Here is a 14024-nt window from a genome sequence, read left to right on the forward strand (position 1 = left end):
TGAAACTCAAATATTGCACCAAAAAAAATCTTTCATATTCACTTTACAAACATCTGTGGCATCAACAGTAACTTAAATGATGTGCATCAATATCTTCAATCATCCAAACCTGATATTCAGTTTCTTGCTGGACCTCAGTTTTCTATTAAATCAGCCGCAGCTCATTTTAACTGTTAAATTATACACTGCATAATAAATTAAAGATGCCAAGGTTATATTCTTAATTTAATCCTTTATCCAAATGTAAGCAAATGAAGTTTGCACTTAAGTATTTTCAGGATAGGGGCAACTTGTATATAGAGGCTAATGACTTCACATCACTTGCCTTGGTATCCCATAATGCAAGGCACATATCCTTACAAATATATATACTGCTCTGCATTGTGGGAAGGGCCACTACCCAGACCGGTTTTTACCCTTATCGAGGTCTCATCAGTGGGAGCCAGACCTAGAAGTGATACCAAGTTTGAAGTAATGCAGAAGTAAAATTTCTATATACAGTGGTACTTTGGATTGCGAGTAACGTGGTCTGCGAGTCCGAGCATCGCGTGATCACAAGCCGCTCTGGATTGTGGGTAATAGACTTGCATGCTCGGTCTCAGTCGGCATACCTCATTTGTGCTAGCGTTGTGACCACGTGTGTGCGTAAAGCATTTTTTTATTTTGTATCCAAATGTAGTGACTGTTCTTTATTAACTGTACTACGGCAATGGCCCCAATGAAGAAAAGGGTTGAAAAGGAAGGCGATAAGAAGAAGGAGATGATTACGGTGGAAGTTAAGAAGGAAATCTTTGGGAAACACGAACAAGGTATGCAAGTGGCCGCCATCACAAGGTTTTATAAGAAGTCTACGTCAACGATTTGCACAGTATTAAAGAAGAACTAAGGGGCTAGATGTAGCAAAAGGAGTCACGGGAGTATCAAAGCAATGCCACGTATTCTGGAAGATGCAAAAAAGTTGCTTTTGGTGTGGATAAACAAGAAGCAACTGGCAGGTGATACTGTGACCAAGAACTTGATCTGTGAGAAGGCAAAAACCTTGTACGCCGACTTCGTAAGTAAATTGCCAGGTATGTTTACAGAAAACGAAGAAGGCTTTAAGGTGAGCAGGGGATGGTTTGATAACTTTAAGAGGAGAAGTGGCATCCATAGTGTAGTGAGGCACTTAGAGGCTGCGAGTTCGGACGCAAAGGCAGCTGAGGCATTCATTGCCAAGTTCCAGAAGCTCATGGTTTCAGAGTGTTAGCTGCCACAGCAAGTTTTTAATTACGATGAGATGTGGCTTTTTTAGAAAAAGATGCCAAAGAGGATCTATATTACAGCAGAAGAGAATGCAATATTCTGCCACAAGCCCATGAAAGACCGTCTCACCCTCTTGCTGTGTGCTAATGCAAACAGTGATTTCAAAGTCAAGTCCCTGCTCGTGTATCATTCTGAGAATCCACGAGCTTTCAAGAAATGCAAGGTGCAGAAGAGCCAGTTAAACATTATGTGGAGGTCCAACAGCAAGGCTTGAGGTCACTCGTATCTTGTTCGTTGAATGGATTAACGAGGTCTTCAGTCCTACAGTGAAGAAATACCTTTTAGAAAAAAAATTGCCATTCAAAGTCTTGCTGGTTTGCTCCTGCTCATCCTCCAGGCCTTAAAGACGACTTACTGGAAGAATTAGAGTTCATTAAGGTCAAGTTCCTTCTTCCCAACACTACTCCATTACTCCAGCCCATGGATCAGCAACTAATTTCGAACTTTAAAAAGCTTTACACCAAGGCACTATTTCAGTGATGCTTCAAGGTGACTGAAGGAACTAACCATACCCTCAGAGAGTTTTGGAAAAATCATTTCCACATTGTGAACTGCATCAAGATTATCGATAAAGCCTTGGATGGGGGTCACCAAGAGAACCTTTAATTCTGCTTCTAGAAAACTGTGGTCTGATTGTCAAGGGGTTTGCTCATGAACAGGAGCTGCCAGTTGTCGATGAAATTGTGTCCTTGGAGAAGACCATGAGACTGGAGGTGAATGAGGACGACATTCAAGAGCTGGTGGAGGAATATGGCCAGGAGTTTACCACCGACGAACTGATGGATCTGCATTGCAAGCAAGAGGTTATGGAGGAGATCTCGTCTGAGGAGGAGGAGAAAAAGACGGAGATGTCTCTCTCTTCAAATGAGATTAGGGAGGTGTGTAAAATGTGGGAAACAGTGCAAAATTTTGTAGAAAAGCACCACCTGAGTAAGGCTGTGGCAGTGCGAGCGATGAATCTGTTTAACGACAATGCAATTTCATATTTCCGTGAAATCGTCAAAAGGAGCCAAAAGCAAGTGTCATTGGATAGGTTCCTTGTTAAAGTCGCACAAAAAGAAAAAGAGTCAACAGATAGCAGTGACTCCGTTAGTGACAATGAAAGTGTTCCTACCCAGTACAATTACTGTAATATGTAATTGTAATGTACAGTAATTAATAAATTTGATTATTTTATGTATATTACATTTAAATAATAAAAATATAAAAAGGTATACGAAGGTATATGTATTTTGTATTAATCATTTTTATATGAATATTTTTGAGTTTTGGAACGAATCATCGGAGTTTCCATTATTTCTTATGGGGAAATTCATTTTGATATACGAGTGCTTTGGATTACAAGCACGTTTCCAGAACGAATTATGCCCGCAAACCAAGGTACATTGTACGAGTAGCCAAAAGCTGTCACCTCTTATTACGAAAATGCTTGGGATTAGAGATAGATGTTTTAAGTTTTTCCATTTGGTTATATTATAAATTAAAGATGCCAAAAAATTATATTCTTGGTTTAATCCTGTATCCAAGTGTGTGCAAACTTTGTTTGCTTCTGAAGCAACATCAGGACTGGGTATCTTGTGTGTGTGTGTACATATACATACACATTCTATATATATATATATATATATATATATATATACAGGGTGTTCGGGATAAATTTGACATATTTATAATTAATTATATTTTTCCGTAAGTTACATGTATTAACACACACTTCTCTTCATTTAAAAGTTTGGACCCTTCTTCATTCATATACAAGATGTCAGAAAGGATGGATAGCTGGAACCCACCTGAATCATGGAAGAGAATAACTTGTATCATGATGATTCGTGCCCGCCATCAAAATAAGGATATTACGACTGCTGCCCAATGCTCCCTGAATACAGTAAAAACAATCAGGCATGAACTAGAGACTTGCAATGGTGACTACGAGGATGTAGCAAGAAGAAAGATCCCTAGCAGACGATCTGATTGCGTTCGTACAGCAGAATTCCTCGCAAATCTGCAGGAACAGGTGTTGAAGAACCCTGGCATTGGAATTATTATTATTCCTGATACCTCCAAGGAGTCCGAAGACTCATCGCGGGAGGACATCTTCAACTATCTCTACACCTTACCTCTACTACGAATCAACGCCATCTACCGCCCACCTCCAACACCACCACAACTAGTAATTTTTGTCTGTAAATTGCGTGTGTTCTGAAGGGCCGATTTGTATGTATGCGGGATGAAAAACCCGAGTTTCCGGGAGAAAAAACCCTGCTACCTCCGTATGAGATCGGCTAACTCACCATCGATTGAAATCGACCAGATAAAGATTCCTCCCGTCCCGACGAGAATCGAACTTAGGCCTATTCCAATCGAAGGGCGCAACGTACCGTCGTTCTTCCAATTGCGCTACGGAATTCGGGCTTTGTTCGTGGAGTTGCTAACTGTAGTCAAGCCCTGGATAACAAGGGTAGCCAATGGTAGGCCGTATGTATGGCAGCAGGATTCGGCCCCTTGCCACACCTCTGGGAAAAGTCAAAAATGGTTGTCTGAAAATTTCTACGACTTCACCAGTCCAAATGTTTGGCCTCCAAACTCCCCAGACCTTAACCCCATGGATTATTTTGTATGGGGCGCAGTTGAAAAAGACACCAATCGCACTTCCAGTAATACAAAAGCCCAGTTAATGGATAAAATTAAAACAGTTTTTGCGGCCCTTCCCAGGGAGACTGTAGCATCAGCTTGTTCGAGGTTCCGAAGCAGAATTGAAGCTGTGATCGATGCTAATGGTGGTTATTTTGAGTAAATCTTGTTGATAGTATTGTAATTAACTCTGCCTGTAATGTTTTTTTGTCAATTCATTAAATTTAATAGATACAAAGAAGATTTTCTTTTTCCTTACGAAACTGTCAAATTTATCCCGAACACCCTGTGTATATATATATATATATATATAGAAGCTAATGACTTCACATCACTTGCCTTAGTATACATGTCCATAAGGATATATGCTTTGCATTATGGAATACTAAGGCAAGTGATGCTAAGTCATTAGCTTCTATATATATGAGTTGCCTAGTCCTGAAGTTACTTCAGGTGCAAACTTTGTTTGCTTACACTTGGATAAAGGATTAAATTAAATAAAGATGCCAAGAATACAATTTCTTGGCATCTTTAATACACCCTGTATGACTCCTTTTGCCATAAAGGAGTATTTTGCACATTTTGATATTCCTTGCCAAAGGATGCTTAACCTAGAATCTTGGTGTTTTTTTTTTTTTTTTTTTTTTTTTTTTTTTTTTTGCCTCTTGTGGTTTAAAGGTCTTTGCTACATTTTGTTTCATTCATCTGCTACCTGTACTGTTCTTCCAATTCTGGAAATCATCTTGACTTTCATTTTTGACTTCCTATCTTCAAAGCTCGATTTCAAAGTCAATAATTCCAAACGGCGAAGTCATTTATATCAGTGATTTCAATTTCCATAATTCTAATTGGCATCCATTTTCAAATTTCACTTACCAAGCTAGAAGAGAAGCATATATTTTTGCTGTAAGCAATGACTTAAAATAGATCATTCATCTCCCTTCCAAAATTCCTGACAATTCTCTTCACTCATTCAACACTCTAGGTCTTTTCTTAATTAGTTCTCCTTCCAGGTACTCTATTCAGGTGACTGCTTCTCTTTGCAATTCTGACCACTATCTTATCCAAGTTTTATTTCTGTTCAGCCATTCACAACTTTGCATGCTCTGGCATTACACAGCACCAAGTGAGAGGACTTGTGTCTCTTTTCCCTGGTCAGACTGTGGTTTCATTTTTCAAATCCAGATACCTGTTGTGATTTTGTTACAGAAATAATTCCTTACTCAAATTTCCCAACCGATATCTAAACTATGATTCTCTAAAAAGGGTGTCAGGGCTTTTCAAGAAAAGTAAATAGCTTTTCACAAGTGGCTTTAGACCAAAACACTAGCTTCATTCACAGCCTACAGTTGCTCATAACACTTGTAAAAACCAACATTAAAATGACAAAGTTTAAGTCAACAAGGATAAATGTAGAAAACTTGCTGCTTGTGCCATTGGCAGTCATGCCTTTTGGCCCCACCTTGCCAAACCCATTGGATGCAACTTTTGTCCATCTGTGCTTCCTCCTCCTCTATCTCACCCTAAAAGTAGAATTGTATTGTCACCTAAAGACAAGGCTGATTTCTTGGCTTCATTCTTCTTTTCCAACTCCAGCATAAATGATCATAGTAAATTATCTTGTTCCATGCTCAGAAGAATCTAATAACTTGGATACCATCAAAGCAGCTATTCCTGATGAAATTCCATCCATTGTGTTCAAGAGATGTGCTCCTGAACTAACACCTGTTCTCTATCGTCTATTCACTGAACAGTACTCAGCTGGCATCCACCTTCCATCAACATGGAAGAAAGCTCATATACAGCCAGTCCTCCCCCCTCCACACACACACACACACAAAAAAGGAGATAAATTTTTACCATCAGGCTATTGACCTATGGCTCTTGCATCAGTTTTGTCTCCTCAAGTAATGGAGAAGGTTAACAGCAGTCATCTTCGACACCTTACTATGGATTTTGCCACTCTAGATCCACAAGACATCTCCTGTCCTACATCATGCACATTTGAACGCATTCCATGGAAGTGTTTGGAGAAACCTGTGCCATTACTCTTGACATCTCCAAGGCTTTTGATAGGGTCTGTCAACAAGGGCTTCTCAACAAGTTAAATCATTTGGACTGCCTTCGTTCTTGTGTAAATGGATTGCCAATTTTCTCCTTGGACCGATTCCTATGTGTAATGGTGGATGGTGTTTTCTCCTCAGACTTTCCTATCAATGCCAGTGTCCCTCAGGGCTCTACCATTTCACCCACCTTCTTCCTGAGATTGCAAACCCTATTCATAGCTTTGTTGATGATAGCACACTCCACTCGTCCTACTTGTATGACAGGCCTTGCAGTGCTCAAATATCTGATGCTTCAAGATCATCTATAATAAGTACCCTGAACACTGATTTTCACAGTATCTTGATTGGGATGAAAACAACCTAGTCTTCAATGCTTCCAAAAGCAGTTTTGGTTGTTGTTTTTTTCCCCGTAAAACAGACCTCTGATCTTCTCTGCTTGCTTTTGTCCAGACCTCATCTCTCGCTCTCTCTCTTTTCTCAGACTGACTCTTTTACATTAGCCCTTTCTTGGCACAATCCTGTACAGAATTGATATGATTGTGCCTTTCCTGGTACAATCATATCACTTCTGTAGCATCAACAGCTTTCAAAAATTGTCATCCTTTTCTGATCAAGACAGTATTTCTCTGCTGAACAGTTACTCTGTATAAATCCCAAATCCAACTAACATTGGAATAATGTTCTCGTATAATAGGGTGGTGCACCTAAGACCTCCCTTAAAATTCTTGATGCCGTTCAGAAAAGTGCAGTATGGTTGATAAATGATACTTCTCTTTCAAGACTCTCTCTTCATCCACTTTCTGATAGAAGATCAGTTTGTGTTGTATCTCTTCTACAGATATTTTTATGACCATTGTTCAGCATAACTAGTTTCCATTATGCCTCATAAGTTTGCTAGATCTACAGGAACTTGTGATACAATTGCTGAATTCTCTTATCGACTAACTTTCCCATTATTTTTACCACTACTCCCGAGATACTAATTGATCTACAGTTTGTTACCACAGATTTATATCCTTCTTTACGCAAAGGAATTATTTTGTCTACCTTCCACACTCTTGGGACTTTGCCATAGCTGAGACTTAAACAGACTAGTCAAAGGAATCTCCAGTTTCCCCTGCATATTCTTGTAAAACAAGCCAATGGCCCATCCATTGCTACAGCTATATATGCATTCAGATTCTGCAGTATACTAGTTATTGGTTACTTCATATATCCTGAAAAATAGATCCCCCTCCCATCTATATAGCCTTTGGTTTTGATAGTAAGTGCATGCCATAATTTGTCACCTGCCTGTCCAGGTGTGTAAATAGAAAGCACAGGAGATAATGTGTCATGCCTCATGATATAGACGATTTGTCCATGCTCACATTGAAAGTGTTAATGTTAATAATATATATTTTCATGGTTACTGTTAAGAATTGACATCAGTAATTCCTACCCTCTTCTAAAATATGACATAAGTAATAATTTTTGGCATCATCCCTTCACAAATAACTTATAGACTTTCAGAACAAATTTTTCTTCCTCTTCATTTTTTCCCCAACTACTATGCTTCACCACAGTCTCCCTTCCTATCTGTTTTTTATGTGGCTCCCACCAACAAAAGTTATTTTTGCGTAAATGTACATTATTAGTATTGTACATTTACAATACTAATAATGTATTGTAAATGTACAATACATGGAAGTTTCATCACCTAAACAAATGCCAACAAGGTCCACTATCTCTATGTGCTCTACGATGAATAATTACTTATTTTGAAGAAACAGGATTGTGGGAATTAGACCTGGCAGAAGTCGCAAACCAATCAGTTCACAACAAATGAAATTGCTATTGTTGTTATAGAGCAGGTCATGAATAACAGTGTCGGTTACTGCAGTGCATGTGCTGTATCAGAACATGTGGATATGCCTTACACAACTGTCTGGAAAATTCTACAGAACGTTCTGCATTTCTACCCATTCAAGATAACATGATTATCTTGAATGGGTAATTGAGGAGTTGCACCCACAGGAAGGACTTAAAGTCGATTAACATTCCTTGCTCGAGTGGTGTTGGATGCTCTGTGGCCGTAAACGATTTTTGTGGAGAGATGAGGCTCATTTTCTCCTGAACAGAGGTGTGAATACCCACAATTGCCAGGTATGATGTATGCAAAATCTGCATGCAATCCAAATTCCTTTGCATTCACCCAGAGTTACTGTCTGGTATGGGTTTACAGTTTCTTCTATCATGGGACCATTGTTGTTTGAGGACATTTGCCAGTTGAGTCCTATCACCTGCTCAGTTACTGCTGAGAGGTATTGCAATATGATAAACAATTTTATTGTGACACATCTACAGCAGTACCCCTGCATGAATTGTCATTTTCATGCAGGATGAAGCCCCTCCTCACATCATTCAATCCATATAGGAGATTCTTTGAGAATATTTTACAGAAGCCAGAGTGATCAGCCATGCATTTTCCACTGCATGACCACCTTGTTCACCTGATTTGACCGCCCTGTGACTTTTGGTTCTGGAGATTTCTCAAAGATAGGGTTTATCAGGATCATTCTGATAACTTTCCTGCACTAAAAGAGCATAATAGAATGCACAACATCAGTCCTAACCAGTTGCATTTTGCTGTTTAAACACTCTGTGCAAAGGGTGCAGTTTGTGGCATACTGGGAAGGGCAGCACATTGAATAGTACAGCCTGTGAATACATAATGGAAGTGAATAAAAATGTTATTTATGCTTGTCACTTTTCTCCTTACACACACAGAAAAATTCCTACATCTACATGCGGTACATTATACAACACCCCTGGTGATGCATTTTGAAACTACTTTTTTTTTTTGCCCTCTCCACAAAGCCTAACCAAACAAGGGATGTGATTAAATTCATCTCCCACCTAAAATAATCATAAACATCCATGCCCATGGTAGGATTTAAACCCACAGCCTCTTGGTTGGAGAGTGGACACATTAACCACTGGGGTTATCATAAAAATGCAGTAATAATTTTTATTATTATTCAGGCGTCCATGGAGTCAAAAGACTCATCGTGGGAGTAACTCATTATGTTATTGTTCATTGTGGAGGGATGAGATCAAATGTTGGGATGTCACTGTATGTGGTCAGCACAATCACAATGGTGTGATTGTGCTGACCACATTAAATGATAATTTTAAAATCATCATTTAATGCTTGACTTGCAGAAACTTAAGCAAAAATTCTTTACATTTTTTTTTGTAGAATTCTTGGTAGAAAAGACATTATCATTGAATGGTTTTTTATACCTTACAGATGCATTATTTGCTCTCTGACCAGTAGGCTATGAGTGTAAATCCCATTGTGGTGTAAATGTTTGATTATTTTGAGGTTAAATGAAATTCATCATCTGATGTGGGCCTCAGTTCTTATAGGAGACAAATGGTTTGAAAAAGTTCTATGCTTGTCCTCTAGAGCAGAGTTCCAGATTAACTCTTAGTCCACCCATGGTACTAATGTATACAGTAGATTTACATGTTTCATGTGAATGTATGTGTGTGTGTATATGTATATGTTAAAGATACCAAGCAATTTTATAAACTTGGTTTTAATCCTATTTTCCCAAACAAGCAAGTAAACTAAGTTTGCACCTGAAGTATTATCAGGTCTGAGACAACTCGTGGTAAAGGTGGCATAAGCTCTGATCACTTGCCTTGGTATCTCCCATAATGTATAAAAATCTGTCAGGATCATCTTAAGGTTCTCTGTATTCTCTGAGGGCTTTCCTATAGCACAGCTATAATGACAACATAACACTTGTTATGTTACATTCAAAACACCTTTAGTCGAGACTTGGTTTCTATCCTAAGATGCAAAAAAAAATAAAAAATCACAGACATTTCAGATGTAGGTGAACAAGTCAGTCTCATGTGAAGATAGTGGAGTTTAAGTTCCTAGAAACCCAGATTTTTCATCTCTCAAACCAAATCATCTGGAGAATCAGTTGAAGTTGCTTTGACTGTAATTTCAGCCATACCAAGTCGGGGATTTCTTGGCATGATGAAAAACTCCTGACAATCTCTTTATAGCCAGCATATGTAGAAGGCAGGTTCAACACCAAAGTTTTTCCTCCATTTTTTATTTTATTTTTTTTTTGTATTTGCTCATCATGTTGCTTAGAAGATAATACCGAAATGTACAAGATGTTTGTTTGATGCAAGAATTTAAGTCCATATCTTCAATTTTCTGAAAACTAATTTCTTTAGTGAGGCTGATGGTATGAAATCTTACTCAGTATAAGCAATCACTGTGGAAGATTTTGCTTACAGTTGACATTTATTTGCATTCTTTTTATACAATATTGTATTATTTTATACAATATATTTTTGCTATAAACAAAATGTTAGAATTTTATCATTGAATACAGGTACATCACTGATTTTCTTGCACCCTTGGTTCAGAAAAACCCTTGGTTTCAGAGTCTTGCCAGATTAGCTGTTGCAGGAATATATTGTGTGTAAAAATGTTACTTAGTTAAAAAATAAAATAAAAATAAAAATATAAAAAAAAAGCTTCATTCAAAATCATAATAAATGAGGAATTTCTGTATTTGTGATTTCTTTTGTGCAACATGATACCAAACATCAAGAGTAGGTTATGTACAAAAAAAAAAAAAAAAAAAAAAAAGGTTATTGTCATGATAGAGAAGAAACATAATTTTTGCTATAAGTTGTTTTAAATTATGATGTATTATTGCAGTTTCAACCTGTTTATATGAATATCATTGATGTTAAACAACCTCGATGTGATCTTACAGGAGGAATTTAAAAAATCACTGCAATTATTGCAAATCTATCATTGCAAAAACATAACAATTTGCAATAATTGTAAATTGTTATGCAATTATTGCAAATCTAACTGAGCTATTACATGTTTAATATACTTTATATTACAATTTCATAAATTTTGAATATTATATTTTGCTCTCCTTATTTTTACTACAATCAATCAGTAGAAATATCACTAACGACGATATATTTTTTTAAATCACACTTAGTTTGCACTTAGCAGCACATCTGAAATTAAAATTTTTTTTTTTTAATTAGTCTGAGGATTACATAAAGCAACAGGAGGAAGCACTAAAATCTCAGCAGAATGTGAGCAAAAATGTTTACTTTTTAAAACAATCGATTAAAAATGCTTGTGGTGCAATAGCCTTACTTCATGCCATCGCAAACAGTACTAGTAGAATAAAATTAGGTAAGTAATTGATTTTGTCAATTATTAATGCACAGAAAATTAGTTATTTATATTATTCATTATTTACAAAAATTACCAATATGTATATACGGTATTTGTTGCTAAGGGTTCGATGTTAATTGTCATGTTGATATATGAAATTTGTCTGAATAACTCCACTTTATTAAATCCCAAATATATCCAACCTTAGAATATTATTCACACAGTGGGATGGAGTACATCCCCATCCCCCTTAAGATATAATAAATTTAGTTTAATCCTTTATCCAAGTGTAAGCAAACAAAGTTTGTGCCTGAAAATATCTTCAGGACTGAGGTAAGGTGGTACAACACTTTGGCAACTCGCAACAAAGGTGGACCAAGCTCTCATCACCCCTTGTTTCAGTATCTCCCATAATGTAAAGCACATCTCCTTGTGGACATGTATAATGCTATGCATTAAGGTAAAGGCCACTACCCAGACTGGCTTCAATCTTTATTGAGGTCTCGTCAGTGGGAGGCAGACCCAGAAGTGGTAATCCCAAGGCAGAAGCAGTAGGAGAGGTCATATTTACCTATATGAGTTGTCAACAGGTGTACCACCTTATTATTAAAGTACTTTGGATTAAGAGAAAGATGTTGGAAGTTTATTTTGCACTTGGTTAGACTATAATAAATTTAGTTTAATCCTTTATCCAAGTGTAAGCAAACAAAGTTTGCGCCTGAAAATATCTTCAGGACTGAGGTAAGGTGGTACAACACTTTCGCAATGTGTAGCAAAGGTGCACCAAGTGCAAAATAAACTTCTAACATCTTTCTCTTAATCCAGAGTAATTTAATAATAAGGTGGTACACCTGTTGGCAACTCATATAGGTAAATATGACCTCTCCTATGGCTTCTGCCTTGGGATTACCACTTCTGGGTCTGCCTCCCACTGACGAGACCTCAATAAAGGTCGAAGCCGGTCTGGGTAGTGGCCTTTACCTTAATGCATGGCATTATACATCTCCACAAGGAGATGTGCTTTACATTATGGGAGATACTGAGACAAGGAGTGATGAGAGCTTGGTCCACCTTTGCTGCAAGTTGCCAAAGTGTTGTACCACCTTACCTCAGTCCTGAAGATATTTTCAGGTGCAAACTTTGTTTGCTTACACTTGGATAAAGGATTAAACTAAATTTATTATAGTCTAACCAAGTGCAAAATAAACTTCCCAATCCCCTCAAGAATGTTCGATACTATCCAGAAGAGGACATTCTACTTAATAGACTCCTAGATTATCTGTTTTTAATACATAGTTTTATGGATGCTGCTTTTTCACCAAACTTGTTGCTCTCCCCATTCCTCCCTAACTATTTAATCTTAAAAAAGTAATATTTTAGTTGAAAATCAAATGTTAAAAAAAAAAAAAAATAAATAAATAAAAAAAATCTGTGCTGTGAAAGTAGAAGATACAATTTAGAAGTATCCACTGCTCATTTTCACATTATTGCTTCAGTTGGTGAGAGTTTAAATGATCCTTTTGAAATTCTAGTATCACACAGACAACAGCAATACAATACTTAATAATAAAAATACTAGAACACAAATAAATAATCAAAATGTTTAGTCATGACCTGAAATGCTTTGAATGTTTTCTCTCTGTAGCATCTTATTTTATGTATAAAGATTTTCTGTGGACTGCTGTGTTACATGCCTAGGTGGGAGATGAGTTTCATTACCCAGTGCAAGATCAACATGTTTTTTTATTGGAAGTCTGAAGTAGTATTTTTTTATTTTTTTAAATTGTCTCTAGATCAATGTTCCCACATCTAACCCTTAGCCCAGCACCCAACTGATGTGCTATTAAAGGTTTTTTTAGTGGATGAGCTAAGGATTAGATAGGGATCATCTGGATCTACTAGTTGGCTATATTAAACATGTGTCTTAAATACACCATATTTTTTGAACAATGGCTTCACACATGTAAAGAGAAAACTAAATATAATTTATTATTCCTACATGCTTTGCTCGATATATCATGAGCTTCTTTCAGGGAGAAGACAGAAAAACTAGCAACAACATTTAAATTCTAAATACAACAACAAGTCATACAGCATACAAATACTGGAGTGAGAGAATTCTAGAACTAAGATTACAAATAAGCTGTGATTTCCTAACTATTGTTGGTCTGTGTCCCAGAGGAAGGAAGATAACAATGCCTTTTATTCAGATTTAAAAAAAAAAAAAAAAAAAAAAAGATAAACCCAAATGATTATCTATTAATAATGGAAGATTTCATTGATAGAGTAGAGAACATTCCACTAGGTACAAATATAAGAATAAATGGTGAAGTGAAATGCAATAGAAATGGATACAGACTTAGGGATTTTTCCCTAAGTCTGTATCCATTTATATACTAGATAGCCATAACTGGTAATTAATTTACGGAATTAACAACGCATATAAAGTAAATTAATTAAAGATAACTTTAATGAATCACTTCTATATTTCGACAATGTCACATTGTCATCTTCAGGAACATAAAGATATGGTATGTGCACTACAGGAACTAACAAAGCAAATGAGGCAGAAATTAAGACACTAATTTTGTTCCTAAAGTCCTAATGGTGCCCTCTTGCGGGCTAATTTGGTAGTCTTGGCCGTTGGGCTGAAGTTCTCATAATGAAAGTCTCCCAAATTTGGGGCAGTTTCATGCACCCAAATTTGTTGAGGTTAGGAACGTTTTTTAGAGCTGCTGAAGATTCTTTGAATAATCTTTCGTATTTAAACTTGCTGCGATGGATTATTTTTGTCTTCTTCCAACGAA

At 36.9% G+C, this 14024-nt stretch overlaps 1 protein-coding gene across 1 annotated transcript in view; it reads left to right on the forward strand.

The window, feature by feature from the left end:
- Nucleotides 1-14024, forward strand: part of LOC150104743 (ubiquitin carboxyl-terminal hydrolase isozyme L3-like) — a 253981-nt gene that overhangs the window by 44692 nt on the left and 195265 nt on the right. Inside the window, exon 3 of the mRNA XM_090395923.1 lies at nt 11082-11235. Within this exon, the coding sequence (XP_090252049.1) occupies nt 11082-11235 (154 nt within the window). The remainder of the gene's footprint in view (nt 1-11081; nt 11236-14024) is intronic.

The sequence above is a fragment of the Typopeltis vanoorti genome, chromosome 7, assembly GCF_054136105.1.
Source record: "Typopeltis vanoorti isolate ZY-2024b chromosome 7, IOZ_Tvanoo_1.0, whole genome shotgun sequence".
Lineage (NCBI taxonomy): Eukaryota > Metazoa > Arthropoda > Arachnida > Uropygi > Thelyphonidae > Typopeltis > Typopeltis vanoorti.